Below are 15,918 nucleotides of genomic sequence, written 5' to 3'. Positions count from 1 at the left end.
TTAATCTTATAAGTGATACTGAATTGATTTAGTGAAAAGTTCAATGTGTTTTGTTGTAATAGAGTTTTTGTTTGATTAATATATTATCTCCAAATAAGTTTAAAACTTAAATTGAAATAATTTTTTTAAACATTATGAAATTTCATATTTTAATACTGATAGTTCTAAGTTTTCACTTCTATCGGTAGTCTCTTCAACTGCCAATGTTTCTCCCCTGATAAAATTTCATGCAAGTTGAAATGAAATTGTTTTTGGTGCTTTTTGTATTATTCATGTAACTAAAGATAATCCCAGGTGACCTTAACAATGATGGATTACCTCGCGAATATATATTTTTATATTCCTACAAGATAAATATTTCTATACATTTTAATGGCTCAACATTATAGTACAAGGAAAAAAATATATTAATGAATATGGAAATCGCAAAAAAAATCCACATTGAACGCTCATACCAATTAATATATTTTTGCGTGATTGCGCCCCAAAATAAGTCGTTTTTATCTATCTATATAAATAAAAATGAATTGCTGTTCGTTAGTCTCGCTAAAACTCGAGAATGGCTCGACCGATTTGGCTAATTAAGTCTAGAGAAGGTTTAAAAGGTGAATAAATATGAATTTTTTTGGAATTAAATAAAAACAACAATTTTGTTGTTCCAATGTGTCCCCCGTCGTTCAGAAATCAAATTGAAAAAATAGTTTAAAATGAATAACTAATTAGAATCTTTGTATCGTTCTAACTTTCTCAGGAGGTAAAAACAACCTTAATTTTAGCTACCTATACTTGGTTGATTTACTACAGATGTTAACTATGATGGCTATACAACGTTTGCTGGGTCAGCTAGTTTATAATAAATAAAAATATATTTCTATTCAATGAAACTCGACCAACAGGCCATCCTTATCGCTATTTTACACTTAAACTTTCTAAGAGTCAACATAAATTTAGTTCACGATATGATTGTGTGATGAGCTGCCACAGCTTAAATAGGGGACTTGTACAGTACATTCACAACGTGTGTGTTATCACCGGGGCAACGACCGCGAGAACTTGCAACTACATACATACCAGCTTGACTTTATAAACGGCGTATGTGTCAAGATATATATATATACATATGTAAACCATCATGATAGCAATACATATTATTTGTGAGGCACTGCAGCCCAATTCGCCGAATCGAAATCGGCGCCTATTTCTACTGTGAAGCACTAATGTGTAAGTAAGCATTACTGTGTTTCGGTCAGAAGGGTCGGTAGCTAGTGAAATTACTGGGCAAATGAGACTTGACAACTTATGTCTCAAGGTGACGACAGTTGTAGTGCCGCTCAGAATTGTTGGGTATTTCAATAATCCTGCGGCACTGCATTGTAATGGGCAGAGGGCTATTCGCGGCATATAATATGACTTAGGTCCTAAAGAATCATTAGGATAAAATTTTAAAGAAATAAACATTTTAACTGTTTCATCTCAATATATTCTTGATTATCTTAAGCGGTAGCAAATTTGCAACAAACTGTGATAATCACAATGTTAACACTAGGAGCAAACATAAACTTGTTATGCCTACTAGTCGGTTTAGTCGAGTTAGTAAGCCTTTTTTTGGGCAATATGATTTTACGATAAGATCCCAGAAAATGTACAAAACAAATGTATTACTAAATTGAAAAGAATTTTCAAAAAACGTTTATGTGTTAAAGGTTTACTATAACATAAATGTCTTTCTTAATGATAGCACAGATTGGAAATGGAGCGACCGCCCTCAGGCTATTAAATAATGAATGTTATTGTACGATATTACATTTTATAATTCATGCGCCCGTTCTTCTGAGGTCTGGTCTATTTGAATCGGTGGTAGTTTTTGACATTCAATAAGTGATTTTAAATCGTATTTTAAATAAAAATATTTGAATTTTGAATTTCTAAATTAATATAGCAATTCAAAATCGAAGCTAATTATAAATTATTTTTATATTTTCAAACATTATAACCCTCTTTAAATATTTTTTATGGTATGGTTTGTTAAGTGGCGTTGGTACAGTTCTGTTCAGCCCTGTTTCATTGCGACCAATATGATCTATTGTGATAGCCACTGTTAACTATAGCTCACTGCTAAGATTGATTCTTTTCATGAATCTTATTATATCTTTTGCAGTGAGCTGACGTATCTCAAGTGGTTGAAGAATTGGACTTCCCATAGAGATGCTACGTTAACGCATTAAAGGACCACATTCAGAGGGATTGTGTAACGGGGTTTCATCTGCACTATTGCAGAATCTACACACTCTGCAATCTCTGAGACCTAAGATTGAGAGGTGTTTGTTTAATCTGCAGTGCAATCTTTTATATGGTAAAGGTTTAAACAATCTATCAGTCTAATCCACGTACAACTAGGCTGTGAAATTAGCTTCCTTATGCGCTATTTCCGGGACAATATGACCCACAAGCGGGTGAGACCGGCGCTCATTAGATTTTTTTGACATAAACCAAAACAAACGAAATTCGCACGCACCCATAAAAATGCTCGAAAATGCTCGAATTTTCTTCGAACCACCATATGAAATGAGCAAAACTTTTTTTCGAAACGGCAGCAAGAATACAACTTCTATTAGAAATTCTGTTTGCTAATAATAATTCACGAAGTATGTGTTAAGTTAAATTTATAACAGGAAAATGATTTTAGAACTTTATATGACTCATATGGGAAATTCAAATCGTAGTTGCAACGGGAAAATTTTCAAATAACACTATTTATGTCAGTATTAACAACCTATATTAAAAATTTACTTTGAGATGCTTTACTTTAGAATTCGATGTTGCAACACATTCCGCAGTCTATGTTTAAGTTAGAGTTACGGTTAACGTTAAATTTAACTACAAGAGCTATATATATATATAACGGAAGCCTAAGTGATAAACATATTGGTCTCGTTTCAAATGCGGTCCGAATTGACAATGACGTAACTAGTGTGAGGAATTTTCACGTTGCAATACCGCGTCACCGCGCTCGAATTAGCTAGGGGTCGATGGAAATGGAAAATCGCGATGTGCAGCGGGGGAGGGGCCAGGGGAGAGGCGGGGGGGGGTGTCTGCCCGGTGCAACGAGCGGGGCGCGGGGGTCGGGGCAGCAGCGTGCACTGGCCTATATGCAGTACGACGACACTGCGGCCGGGAGCGATGGACTCCAAGTATACACTTCATAGTCTTAAGCTAGACGCACTCACACATCTATTTTTTACTCAACAGTTGTAAGGCGACGTCGAGTCTCGTCTTACAACTTCTTGAAAGGAGCCCTTAAGAGAGATTGGAACCGTTTCTTACCCCCAGCATTTGCTCTTAGAAGATTGCGTCTGCTCTTTGCACATCTTGGCTATACATCGCTAATGAATATGCGTGAGATCTCACGCAGTACGAAATAAACACCGACAACACTATTAAAATAATTATATATTACTTACTTAGTTGATAATTCTACAATTTTATTATAATTAAGAGTATTTGACCATTTTCATTATTTACTCGCCGTCAAAGGCTACGAAAGTGAAATATCGTAACTTATCGAGACATCGAGAAAACTTTACCTTAATTGTTCATATTTTCAAATTCAAATTCAAATATCAACAATCACGTTAATTAAAAAAAAAAAGAATTATAATAAAATTTATTGGGCCTAAGAGGGTCATGATACCAAGCCTTTTTAATAAGTTTTGTAGCAGATAATTTGTTTTGTAATTTTCTGATTTTATGTTGTAAAAGCGTTCCTATCGTCCAAAAAAGACTTACTTACTCGAATTACCCCAGTTAACTTAACAAATTTATGTTTGACCCTGTAGTGTTAACAATATGATAATCACAGTTTCTAGAAAATTCGCTAATGTACATTTTATAATATTAATGTATTGAGAGGCAACAGTTAATAAGTTAATTTATTTTAATGTTTATCTTAATGCTTCTATAGGAACTAGGTTATAAAGGGAGTGAATCGCCCTCTTCTGCAGCACAAAAATGGTTGCATTGCCCATACTAATACACGATAAGACATATTAATTATCATAATATATATGCCGTGATGCCAACTAATTAAATATAAACGAAAATCTCCTTAAAAAGTAGAACTTTATAAAATCAAGTCTCAATGAATGTCAAAAAATAATGTAAAAAATTTATATGTTTTTTTATATACTTATTTAACTTTAAAATTTACTTAAAAACGCTTTAAAAATTAACACAGCGTTCAGACCTATTTATTATATATTTTAAATAATCGTTTCCAATTCAATAATAATTTTGTATAAAAATGAAAGTTAATACATTACTCGAAGCTGTTATAGAAAGTGAGATAAGGCGGTTAGTTCGAAACATGTGGCTGTAAAAACACCTTAAGTTGCAACCGGAGGCGAGACGAGGAAAATGGAACGGATGTCAGCGGTCATTGCAGCACCATGCACTATGCATGCAGTGGGGAAGGTGGTGGCACCACACACTGACGTTCATACGAGTATTGACCGCGGGGTTACCAAATCCGGCCTTTGGTTTGATTTCATTCCACTTTCAAATTACATACTTACATGTTTTAATTTTAGAACGTTTAAGTTGAAAATATGTTTTGAAATATATAAATAAGTATTATTTCGCAATATGGCAGATATACTATACACAAAGTTATAATATAAAATAAATTATTATCATTATTTTGCGTAAGATATATTATATACTTGTGAAGTTGTACCTACCATTTGTAGTACCTAATAAGTTGATAGAATAGGGAAAAGAAAGTCCTAAAAGGCAATATCTTCTTCAATATACATTTTTTGAAAATATTTAACACGTGAAGCAAATGATACTCTGAGAGAGAAGAAACGGTGCAATAAACTATCCCCATATTATTTTTGTCTTCAGTCTTCCCAAAATTTAATACGTATCATAAATGCAATTAAATATTTAGAAATTATAAGCATTTTTAGTACCTAAATTGAAATATTAATTATCCAAAAAAAATTACAAGTGAGCAGGGCGTCGACAAAGGTTGGAATAAAAAAAAAATACCGATGTTAAGTTAATTATAAAAACAATAATATACAATAAAATCATCCTAAATGTTTCATTTTAATAAAAATAAACTGTACAAATAATAACAATATTTTATATTTGTTCAGCTAAGTTACTACAGAATAGTGAAAAATCAAGAATTGTATGAGGCTGAGCACATTTTAAAACCTAAAAGTAGTTATATAGTTAAAAAGAACATTAAAGTTCCTATTTTCTGTTAAAATGGGTACCTAACATTATTATTATTATTATTACTCTAATAATTATATCTCTCCACATTGTATTCACACGTAAATACCTGCTGAAATACATTGTAACATTTTATGTAACGTGTGGATATGATAAAAAGCGTGATTAGTTATCATGAATTATTACGAGCTAGAAGGCCAAAGTTGAACGACCGACGATGTTTTCCAGAATCATCACACGTGTTTCATTAAAACTGATATTTATAGAATGTTTACGAATCGCTTACCTGCAATCCTGTCTGGAGGTAGCATTGTACTTTTAGTTTCCATGTAAAGGAAACGTAGAGTAAATATTTGAGGTTATAACTGGTGCGCGGCTAACGACAGTTTGGCGCGAAAGCTCCTTCAGGGAACGCGCCGAAGTGCGTGGGCGTTTAGTGCGCATGCGCCAAACGTAACACAGCTTATTAAAGAGTACCTACCGACTCAAATTTACCCCTTCGCTAATATTCTTAATAATATTTCGTATCAAAGTACCTATATTCTATATTTAAAGATGTAATCTCTTATCAGACAATTTGATGTTCACTTAGTTTAGACATCACTAAAGTAGTAAACAATATTTAATTGACCTAATCGAGCTAATTATGAATTTACAATTCTACGTTAAGCAGGCTATGAAAAAACTTTACATCTAATTATCAAGTAATTTTACCTACGTAATCAATGTACCATATAAATTTTGTGTTTGGATAATAAATTTTTGATGCAAGCAATGAATGCATTTAAAAATAAAACGGACGTCACAATTCCAATATCCAGTGAATTATATAAGCCAGCCAAATGTTAAAGATCACGAGGTGTAACAGAAGTAGTATGAGTGAGGAGGCATAGTGGCCGGTAGCGCGATATAGTGGGATAGTACGGCAGGGTCGCGGGAGTTCACGGCCGCTCCACCCTGCCCCCAACTGTCACCCGCCAACCCCACTATCTGCACGAGCCATAGATATATTTACAGATATATACTTAGCTTCACCACTTTTATTAGATAACGATTTATTGTATTTCATAGAACAAAGGATTTTTTAATATCAACTTAATGTGGAATAAGTATATTTCTATCAGGATTTAGTTAATCTATTTCTTATTATTGTGAGTATATCTAGATAAACACTTAAATTTTATTAATAAAAGCATTGAATATTTAAATTTATAAAGTGACATTTTATTTATCTGTTATTTCATCTAAATGTATTTTATTTGAGAAAATTAATTACGCGAAAGATTTTTAATTTAATTACTTATATATTATATTGTAACTCAAGTCAACTCTATAAGAATTATAAAAATACTACCAATCGGAATACCTATACAATATGCATATTATAGCATTTATGTTTCTATAAAACAGACAATATAATACACCTAATGTCGTCATTTCTTATTCCAATTAAAAAATATTAAAATAAAATAAGTTTATTTTAAGAACTCGTTCGTCTCTTCCAAACGACGGTTGACTAGCGACATCTATCTCATCTCATGATATTCTCTTATAGTAATCTACTCGGCGGCAGATGGCGCTCAAAACAAATGAAGTTCTCTTGAAATAAATCGATTTATTTTTAGTACTGTGTATTTATTTTAAGAAAGTGTTGGTTTAGTTTAAAGCCAGGTAGTTTGGCTTTATTTTGTATATCTCCGAAGTTCCAACGCATAAAGTCACAGTAATCAGGTGACAGCTTATTGACTTGACAAATTTATATTGAAACCTAGTTCAATAAACATAGAAAAAAATCATCTTGGTGTATTGTATATCTCATACTTAAAAATATTGATGTAGGAATAATATTTAAAACGTAAGACATACTGGGTGGCCGAAAAGTTGACGTCCAAAGCTAAAATTTAAATTCGACTCATTTTATCGGCCAATGTTCTGGGAAGTTTTTAAAAATAGTTACATTTTATTTATTTTTTGATACCTTGAACATTTTCATGAATTTAGCTAGAGCAGCTATCTTGAACTTACGACTCAATTCTAAACTAGTTTCGCATTGTCTAAACTATTCATCGTTTCTTATGTGGTTATTGCAACTGTAGTTAATAATTATCAAGTAAAATCAACTAAAAGTGTTCAAAAAATTAGAAAAACCACAATTAGGTGAAAAAAGCGGATAAAAAGGGAAAAAATATTATCTCCTAAACTACGCAAAATCTTAGAACATACATAGGGGTGATTCTCATCACCATGAGGCTTTCAAATTTTAGCTTTGGACGTCAACTTCTCGGCCAGCCTGTATATTAATTGTTTATTTCTACAGAATATACAAATGCAAATGTCAAACAAGAACTATTGAGAACGCCTAAAAGCCTCAGTAGGGCTCGGGTCACTGACCTCTCTCCCTAACCTACTCCTGATGTATTTGGATCGCGTAGAGCCCGGAGCGGCCACCACCACATCTGGGTCACCGCTGACTCAAGAAGACTTAATCATCAACGCCAACAAAGCAATAGTGTAACAATTGCGTGCTCGTCTCGCGAGTCGCGACTCATGTAACATGTGCCCTATTTTTTCACGGATTTCAATGCTTAAGGAAAATAACAAGTTTAATGAACTTTTGAGGCCAAGCTAAAGGCAAGTAAGTGCTTAAGTAATCACGCTTATTAATTGCAGTGCTGACAGTAAGGTTTAAACTGGCATTTACAATAAAACAATTGCTGTTTGTGGTTTGAATAAACTTGTAACGGTTTTTATAATTTTAGGAATGAATTGTTATTATACCTAAAGGTTACAATTTATTGTTTATTTCAGCCATCGCTTCGAAGCCCTAGTAGGTTTTCGTTTTCAAGGCGAAATTTCCTTTAAATCACTCGCTTTAATCAAATAAATTGTAGTGTCCATTATGAATCAATTGATTCACCACAAAATCTGTTAATATTACAAAACTATATGATTCATTAAGTAAAATACCAAATGAATATACAAAAATATTGCGTTCGCCTCTTGATCCATTATTTCATAAAAAGTGTTGTATTTTCATGAAGATAATAATTAGGGAAAGCATTAATAAAAAGTATTTTGAAGTAATTGTAACGCTAGTAATATATATAAAAAAAAAATAATAAAAAAATCTCTCATTTAAATTTAGCTAAAACATATGATTATTAATATTTTTTTTTCTGTACTGTATATGTATACATAAAATTATTTAATACTGACAAGTGAATGTTCAAACAAAAAATGTGCAGACTTTTGAAAAAAAAATTCTAGCTAGATACTACTCTCCTCCGCAATACTATTTGTTAATAATAAATAACACGGTTTGCTAACATTTAACAACACAAAAAGTATTCTAAAAACTCTTGGGTTACCAGGTTAAGAGGAAAACGCGTGAATAAAAAAAGAAATAACTGTGCCAGTGTTCTGGGAGGTAGGTGAAACACAGAGCGCTTTACTCAAGCATATATTTTACTTACTTTCGAATTATTATTGAATAAATTGTAAGTGTTGTTGATTAAAAAATGAAACTATCTATTACTTTAAAAATAATTTGTACTTTTAATTTTCTAGTTTCTTTTTTCAAAAATGTTTTGGTAGCCTCTTGTCACCAATAAACATCATGTTTTTTAATAGGAAGTATAAAATAAACAAATGTAACCTACAGTATAATATGAAGGTAAAGGTAACTTGTTCATCTTAAAACTTGAGACTTTGTAAACTAGAAGAATATACCAGATATTATATTGTGTTTAGACTTTGTCATGAACGCTACGATTTTAAATTGCCAAAAGATAATCCGATTGAATTATTTATAATTATTAAAGATTATTTGAATGTTTTTTTTTTTTCGAATTAATTTATTTTGTAAAATTCTTAAAGTTGGATTGTGTTATAAAATTTGTAAATAAAAAATAATAAAAATTGATATATTTATATTATCTTGCCTTTAATTGGGTATATTAAACTTAGTCGATGGGCTTTCAGTGCCAAATTACGATACATTTCATACTTATTCATATTACATAATATAAACCTTCCATAACTCGTAAACGGGTTAGTTTTGATGGGGGTAAATAGTTATAATTTAAATGTATTTGTTTATTCAAGAAAAAAATTGTCTTTTACAATAGTAAGGTTACAAAATATATGCTAGAATATAAAACAGTATTTAATTTATAAATATTAATGAAATATTTTTAGTTTACAATGGACAGTAAAACAAAAACACAAGGATATTTTAAACCAGTAGTGAAAATTACATCAAACAAAACATAATTTAAATTGCTTTAAGAACTCGACACTATACGAATACTCGAAACAAACATAAACTCGCAATTCCATCTACTAGGCTCCGTAAAATTGCTAAATCTTTTAAAGTGGATTGTGTTATATTTTATAATAAACTCCCAAATGAAATTAAAATGTTACCTATTAAAAAATTTTAATGTATCGTAAAAAATAAATTAACATCTAAGGCCTATTATAATGTGAAAGATTATTTGAATGATAAAGATAGTTGGAATTAATGTTCTAAATTTTGTTAATGAATATTGTTATACTCATTTGAATGCTATTGTAACTTTTGTACTTCATCCTGACTTGCACTAAATAACTTTTAAAGTTTTACAGTGACTAAAGATTTTTTGACTTTGACTTTGAACAAGACTCAATAACAATGATTTTTTTACATTGAGTATAGCATCGCCTACTAATTTCTTATATTTTTGTATAATTATCTATCATTATTTTGTATATGAAAATATATCAAAAGATATAAATAAGACTACAAGAGCGCCTCACAAAAGTATTTCCTTCATTATTTATTTTATAAGGTTAAAAAAAGTAATCTTAGAATATGTTATTTCTCTCGGTGTGTCTCGAGCCGGTGTAAGGTCTGTACAGTATGACGCGAGCGCAGATCAAATTAGGGTCAGGGCAGCGCGGCCGTCGACCTGCGCCCAACGTGACCTCGTGTTTCCTCCGGCCGGGATCTACCGCGCTCATTACCTCCCAAGGGGACCTACCACTCTCTACATCCCAGCACTCAACTCCATAACCGATTACTTGCGTTATGCCATCGTGTTTCCAACTTTCCTAGACAACTTTCGCTTAAGACAACGACCTTACGCTATTAAACTTCTTAGCGACTTTCATATTACTGTAATATTACATGAGTTGACACTTGTCGTCGTTATTTTTATTAGTAGGATTTTTTTCTTTATGCTAAAAATTGTTAAAAGGTTGCTACAAGATGTCACTAAGATCTTAGCGCTTTCTGCGAGTTTAGACAGTGAATGGCTTAGTTTAAGTAATCTGGCTTAAAATATCTATGAGTGCTATTGCTTAAGAGAGGTGTGTGCTTTAGATCAGTCGATAGAAGTGAAATATTCTTTAAGGCGGGGTCAATAAATCGATAAAATTCAGAATATATTTATTATATATTGCAATAATTAAAAGTGTGTTAAGTCCACTGGTTAATTTTAGTTTCAGTTATAACGCTGCGTTGGTCGACTAGAATCAACTTTAACCGAACTAGCGTTACATAGCCAAGCGTGACAGCCCAGTCCCATTCAATACCCGTAAAATAAAGTGCTCGCGCCTAAAGAAGTATTCACTTCAAAAGTTAGTGGTCTGACAATGCAGGGACAGATTTAGAATGAGTTTAAACAGTTATTTGTGTGGAAGGTAGAACGGGCGTGACCTAATTGCCCGCGGGTGAACGAACTGAGGGCCTTGATCGCAATACCCGCTCCGACCGCGCCGCACCCCGCCCCCCCCGCGCAGGCGTCGCGCTCGCCCGCCGCGCGGACGTCACACACACTTGGGTTTACTACAGAATATAATAATATATATATATATATAATAATAAACCACTTGATATTACTATGCTTTTATTAGAACTATTATACTTAAACTAAAAAACGGCCTTGGAACCTATTTTATTAATATTAAAAAAAATTCGCCAATTATTTAGAATAATCTACATAGACAAAGAGATGATATTAAATTATAATTGATCAATAATATGCAATTGATGTAGATTTAAATTTTGTGTGCGACAATTTGTTTAATTTTACGGCGGCCATATTGGAAGCCGCCATCTTGTTTTTTATAATTTTAATCTTGTAGGGGCATTAAAAAAACAATGTGGCAAACATTTTGACTGTCTGTCAGCCGTTTTACTATTACGAGTTATGTAGTCTTAGTAGTAAGGTTTGCGTTGGTTCAGTTCAGGTACAGAACCGTATAAACTAAGGCATTTATTAATATTATATACACTCAGACATGGAAAATATATGTAGCGAGTGGGAATCAAACCTACAACCCATTGTTAGGTAGACTTGGACTTATATGTATTAATTCTCTGTCTTATTTTTTATAGCGCATATGTTTTCAATTATTTTTTTGTTTGGGAACCGAATGAAATGAAACACACAGTACTGCTTGCCTCAATACATCAAAAGAAAACCGCAAACAGATTAACAGTCATAAATTATAATAAATATTTTTTTTATCCTCGGTAACTGTCATTTAGTACAACGTGTGTAAAAATAATGTATGAAATTTCTCTTGAATCCAAATTTTAAAATCAAAACTAGCTTGAAACGTTACAATAGATTCACATGTTAGGCAGGTGTCTTACGTAACAATCCAGTAAGTCTAGAAACTTATATTCAAATTCTGCCAAGGAACATTCGCTTTTAGAAGAAGACTAGTTTAAGCAACACTCAGAATATAGAAATGTTGCGAAATGTGTTGTCGCTGCTTTCATATGTCGCCTGTGTGAGTTAGAACGAGACGACTATAGGTTTGTGGCAGTGATTATTATTAGAGTATCGGCGCTAGGTTATTCTGAGTCGACCTAGATATCGCGCGGGGCCGATGACCGCGGGCCCTCGGATCGTACGGCCTCTAAAATAAAATGGCATTCAGCGATGGGCCTTTACTTGCGAAACTCGGCTCGACCATGATGCTATAGAAACACTATACAGACTGGCTTTTAATGAAATTGATTGACAAATTATGTCGATGAGATAAACGCAAGGGTACAACACTTAAATAAAATATTATATTTAAGTTTAAAACGGGTGTGGTTTTAAGTCTCTTTTTTTGCATAATTTTTGAGTAAAATTTAATTTTAATTTTTATTTAAGTTAATCCGACGTTTCGGGACTATTAATTATTTTTGATTTAATAATTATGATAAGTTATACAATAAAAATAAAATTATTTATATAATATTTACCCGCGACAACCCTGAATTTGTTGTTCTAGAAATACAACAACACTTTATAACTATGAGTTGAATTTTTATGAAATGAGGACGAAAGGGCAAGCCATTACATTACCTGATGGTGATTCGTAAGTGATCACCTCTTTCTATACCAGAGTAATTACTACTACTACTACTACTACTACTACTACTACTAGTTCTTTCAATGTTTTGGTTATATAAAAGCCATATGATTGGCGAAAAAGTAATTCATTAGAGTTCATTGAGTAATTCCAGTACAAGTAATTTGTATTAATTAATTTATTATGAAATGTAGTTTAAATTTATTAATATATAACAGGCTAAGAACCACAGCGGTTTATTCGGCTGTTTAGTAAAATACTAGGTAAGGGTAGGCTATATTAAGTATAGTTTGTTAGTAATAAATTAATTGTTTTATGTACGCGATGGTACATATTATGAGCAATATGAGCGGTAGGCGATGATTAGCGCCGACCAATATAGCTGGGAAGGCCGAGGGCAACGACCTCTGCTTGACCCAGATCTGAGCTGGCCCGTGCGCCCCCACCCCGCGGCGCCTCACCCCCTCATGCATCCAGCTTACGGAGGACTCGCGTCACAGGAAAGTGAAAAGGGCATTTGCATCCCTGCCCTATATTCATCTTCTTGTCATAAGATTTAAATGTTATTTCATAAATCATGACCCGTACTTATTTGAAGAGGAGACAGGGGTTTTGTAGTTTGTTTATCACGAGGGCTGTAGGTATTGTTATTTACTAGTTTTGTCAGTAGTGGGGAGAGTGGGGTAAGTTGATTGTGCACAGGGATGATGTTATACAAAATTAGAAGTGTGGGGCTCATTGGTACACTCAGGTGAACTGGTTAGGTATGAGGGGTAGATGTAAGCAAGAACAGCTGATGAGGGTATCTCACCTGCCAGCACGCGACCCAGCAGGACGTCGTTGTCTGTCGGCGCACGCTTGGCCGAGTCATGGGGCTCGGGACCCAGGCAGTGGCGGCGAAACTCTGTCACAGTCATGTTCGGGAGGCGCATTAACCGACGCGAGCGAGGCGCGTTGCCGGCGGCGGCTGTAGCGCGAATGGCTCGACGTTTGCTACGACAACGCCGCGCGGCGCTACTTGACGTAGCACGGGGCGCTCGTAGCGGCTACGGAACGGCTACGACCCGCCCGCCCCTATGATACTTACCGATACAATGGTGCGATGATCCATAAGTAAAAAGCCATTACCAATTCAAATTGAATTATTTATTTCTAAACTTAACAAAAGCCTTAAACAACCATTTTTATACCGGGAAAATCGAACGTAGTAAATGTATGATGTATTAAAGCTGCACGGAAATTCTTGGAATTTTTTTTTGTTGTATATTTTTTGTTGAAGGAGACAGTGATTATTTTGTACATAGAAAATCATTATGTTGTACATAATTACGAATAAACCTGGAAAGAGTGTTATGTCTAATTAATGAAATTTATTAAGTTCATAAATATTATATTAGATTCACGAATTTGTTAGCATTATTTTTAGGTATTTATGGAATATCTGAGATTTTATTTTATTAGAAATTATTTTATCAACGTATTTATAGAGTAGTTAAATTTAAATTTTTGGCACTTTAAAGAAAAAAAAATCATTATCTTTATGCAAACAAATTTGTATTTACTTATCAATTTAAATTCAAATTTAAGAAATAAGCAAAAGCAAGAAACTCAGTGTTCTACTTTTAAATTCCAATACAAATGTATGTCGTACAATAAAACCTTACAACTTAAACGTTTTTAAACAAATTAATTTGAATTTCATAACACATTCGTTTTGTACAGTCAATTGGATTTTCAACATAACTTTCATGAAATATCACGCATAATATTACTTATAACAATTCTTTTTCTTTTTGGAAGATGAGGACGAACGAACGTACGGGTCACCTGATGTTAAGTGATCACCGCCGCCAATATTCTCTTGCAACACCAGAGGAGTCGGAATCACAAGAGCGTTGCCGGTCTTTAAAAAAGGTGTACTAACTTTTTTTAAAAGTACCTTTGTCGTATCGTATCAGAAACACCGCACATACTTGTGCGGAGCTTTTTGGTTTTATGCCCACCTTAAGGGCCGACAACGCATCTCTTGACTCTACGTCTCTTGCCTGTTTGACCGCTCGTTTGCAATAACACGGTTTGTCATGCCCACTAAGATGGCATTGCTTGCGGTGGCGTTGTGTGCCGGGTCGTCTCCTTCCCTCAAATATGTGCGAAGATAAAGATGGCTGGTCCATCCGTCAACTCGTGAACGGGTGCTGCTTGTGGTACTGTTATAGTTAATAGTTCATTGTATTTATTGGATGCGTTTATTTAATTATGACAGTAATCACGACCGTCATGTTCACGAAGCTCTAAAGGTTGATGTATGCAACATAAGATAAAATAATATATTTGTTTCATAAGATAAATATATTTGTTTTTAAAACGCTTTTTGACCTTTTTTTTATATTATACTTAACACTATTCATATATTTGATGCAGCACCTTACAAACAAATTTATTTTGTATATTACAGCCATTGTTAAATACTCTATTGATTGGAAAGAGTGGCCGTTGAGTATCTAGTATATTCTTATCACGAGAACTACTTTTTCCGAATTCATGTTAAATTCAATAATTTAAAAGGAATATTTATAGTGACGATTCAAAAGCCTAATTGAAAGAAGTTTATTTGAGTTTGACTTATATAAAAAATATGATGTTAAAACAACAATTCACGGTAACTGCGAAATATAGTGGTAAAGAGTATAAATCCAATACTTATAATGATCAGGAAACATTTTATAAAATTTAACCGAAAATATAAAACGGCTCTCGAACGTTATCAATCACTATCGCAGCTCGCGGCCAACGCAACAAGTCCTTAAAAAATATGGCCCATTAAGATCGGAAGCGCCCAGTCAACCCACTAATCTGAAAACCTAAATCTAGAATTGACGAATCATTCGGCCAAGCCGCGCCGCGTTAATAGGCCAAGGAGACTAATTTACCGCCGAGTGACCGTTCAGCTGTAAATATGACATTTTTATGACCGATGCCGATAATTCTATGCACCTCACTGTGTGTTTTTTGTGTGACGCACGTCTTTCATAACATTGGTTTTAACTGCGTCTATATTTACGAAGGTCGGCCAATATGATTGTGGCTATGTGCTCGGTACAACGAAGTTCTGTGACTAATTTGTTCTGTTATAACTCATACAAAGGTGCTTACTTGTATATGCTTTTAATAAGAATAATAACAAAAAACGTTTTTTTTGTAGTTGTACTTCTATTGGTGAGTAAAGGAAAATTTATAAGAGTGAATTTTTTCTATGCGTGCGCACACCGTCACGCAAATTCGACACCCTGGTCAGCAGGTCAACTAGAGTCTATTATACCATTT

General features: G+C 33.4%; 1 protein-coding gene across 4 annotated transcripts in view; it reads right to left on the bottom strand.

The window, feature by feature from the left end:
- Positions 1-15,918, bottom strand: part of LOC126966922 (ecdysone-inducible protein E75) — a 165,738-nt gene that overhangs the window by 55,612 nt on the left and 94,208 nt on the right. Inside the window, exon 2 of one of the 4 annotated variants that reach the window (XM_050811213.1) lies at positions 5,528-5,556. The exons of 1 other annotated variant lie outside the window; for it this stretch is intronic. In XM_050811213.1, the coding sequence (XP_050667170.1) occupies positions 5,528-5,552 (25 nt within the window). In that variant the 5' untranslated portion in view covers positions 5,553-5,556. Of the gene's footprint in view, positions 1-5,527; positions 5,610-13,405; positions 13,557-15,918 lie in introns of those variants that run through there. 2 more of the 4 variants (XM_050811211.1, XM_050811212.1) reach the window with 2 other exon arrangements.

This window comes from Leptidea sinapis, chromosome 11, assembly GCF_905404315.1.
Source record: "Leptidea sinapis chromosome 11, ilLepSina1.1, whole genome shotgun sequence".
Taxonomy (NCBI): domain Eukaryota; kingdom Metazoa; phylum Arthropoda; class Insecta; order Lepidoptera; family Pieridae; genus Leptidea; species Leptidea sinapis.
Note: the sequence above shows the minus strand (reverse complement) of the source record. Positions and strands in the feature narration are given on the sequence as shown.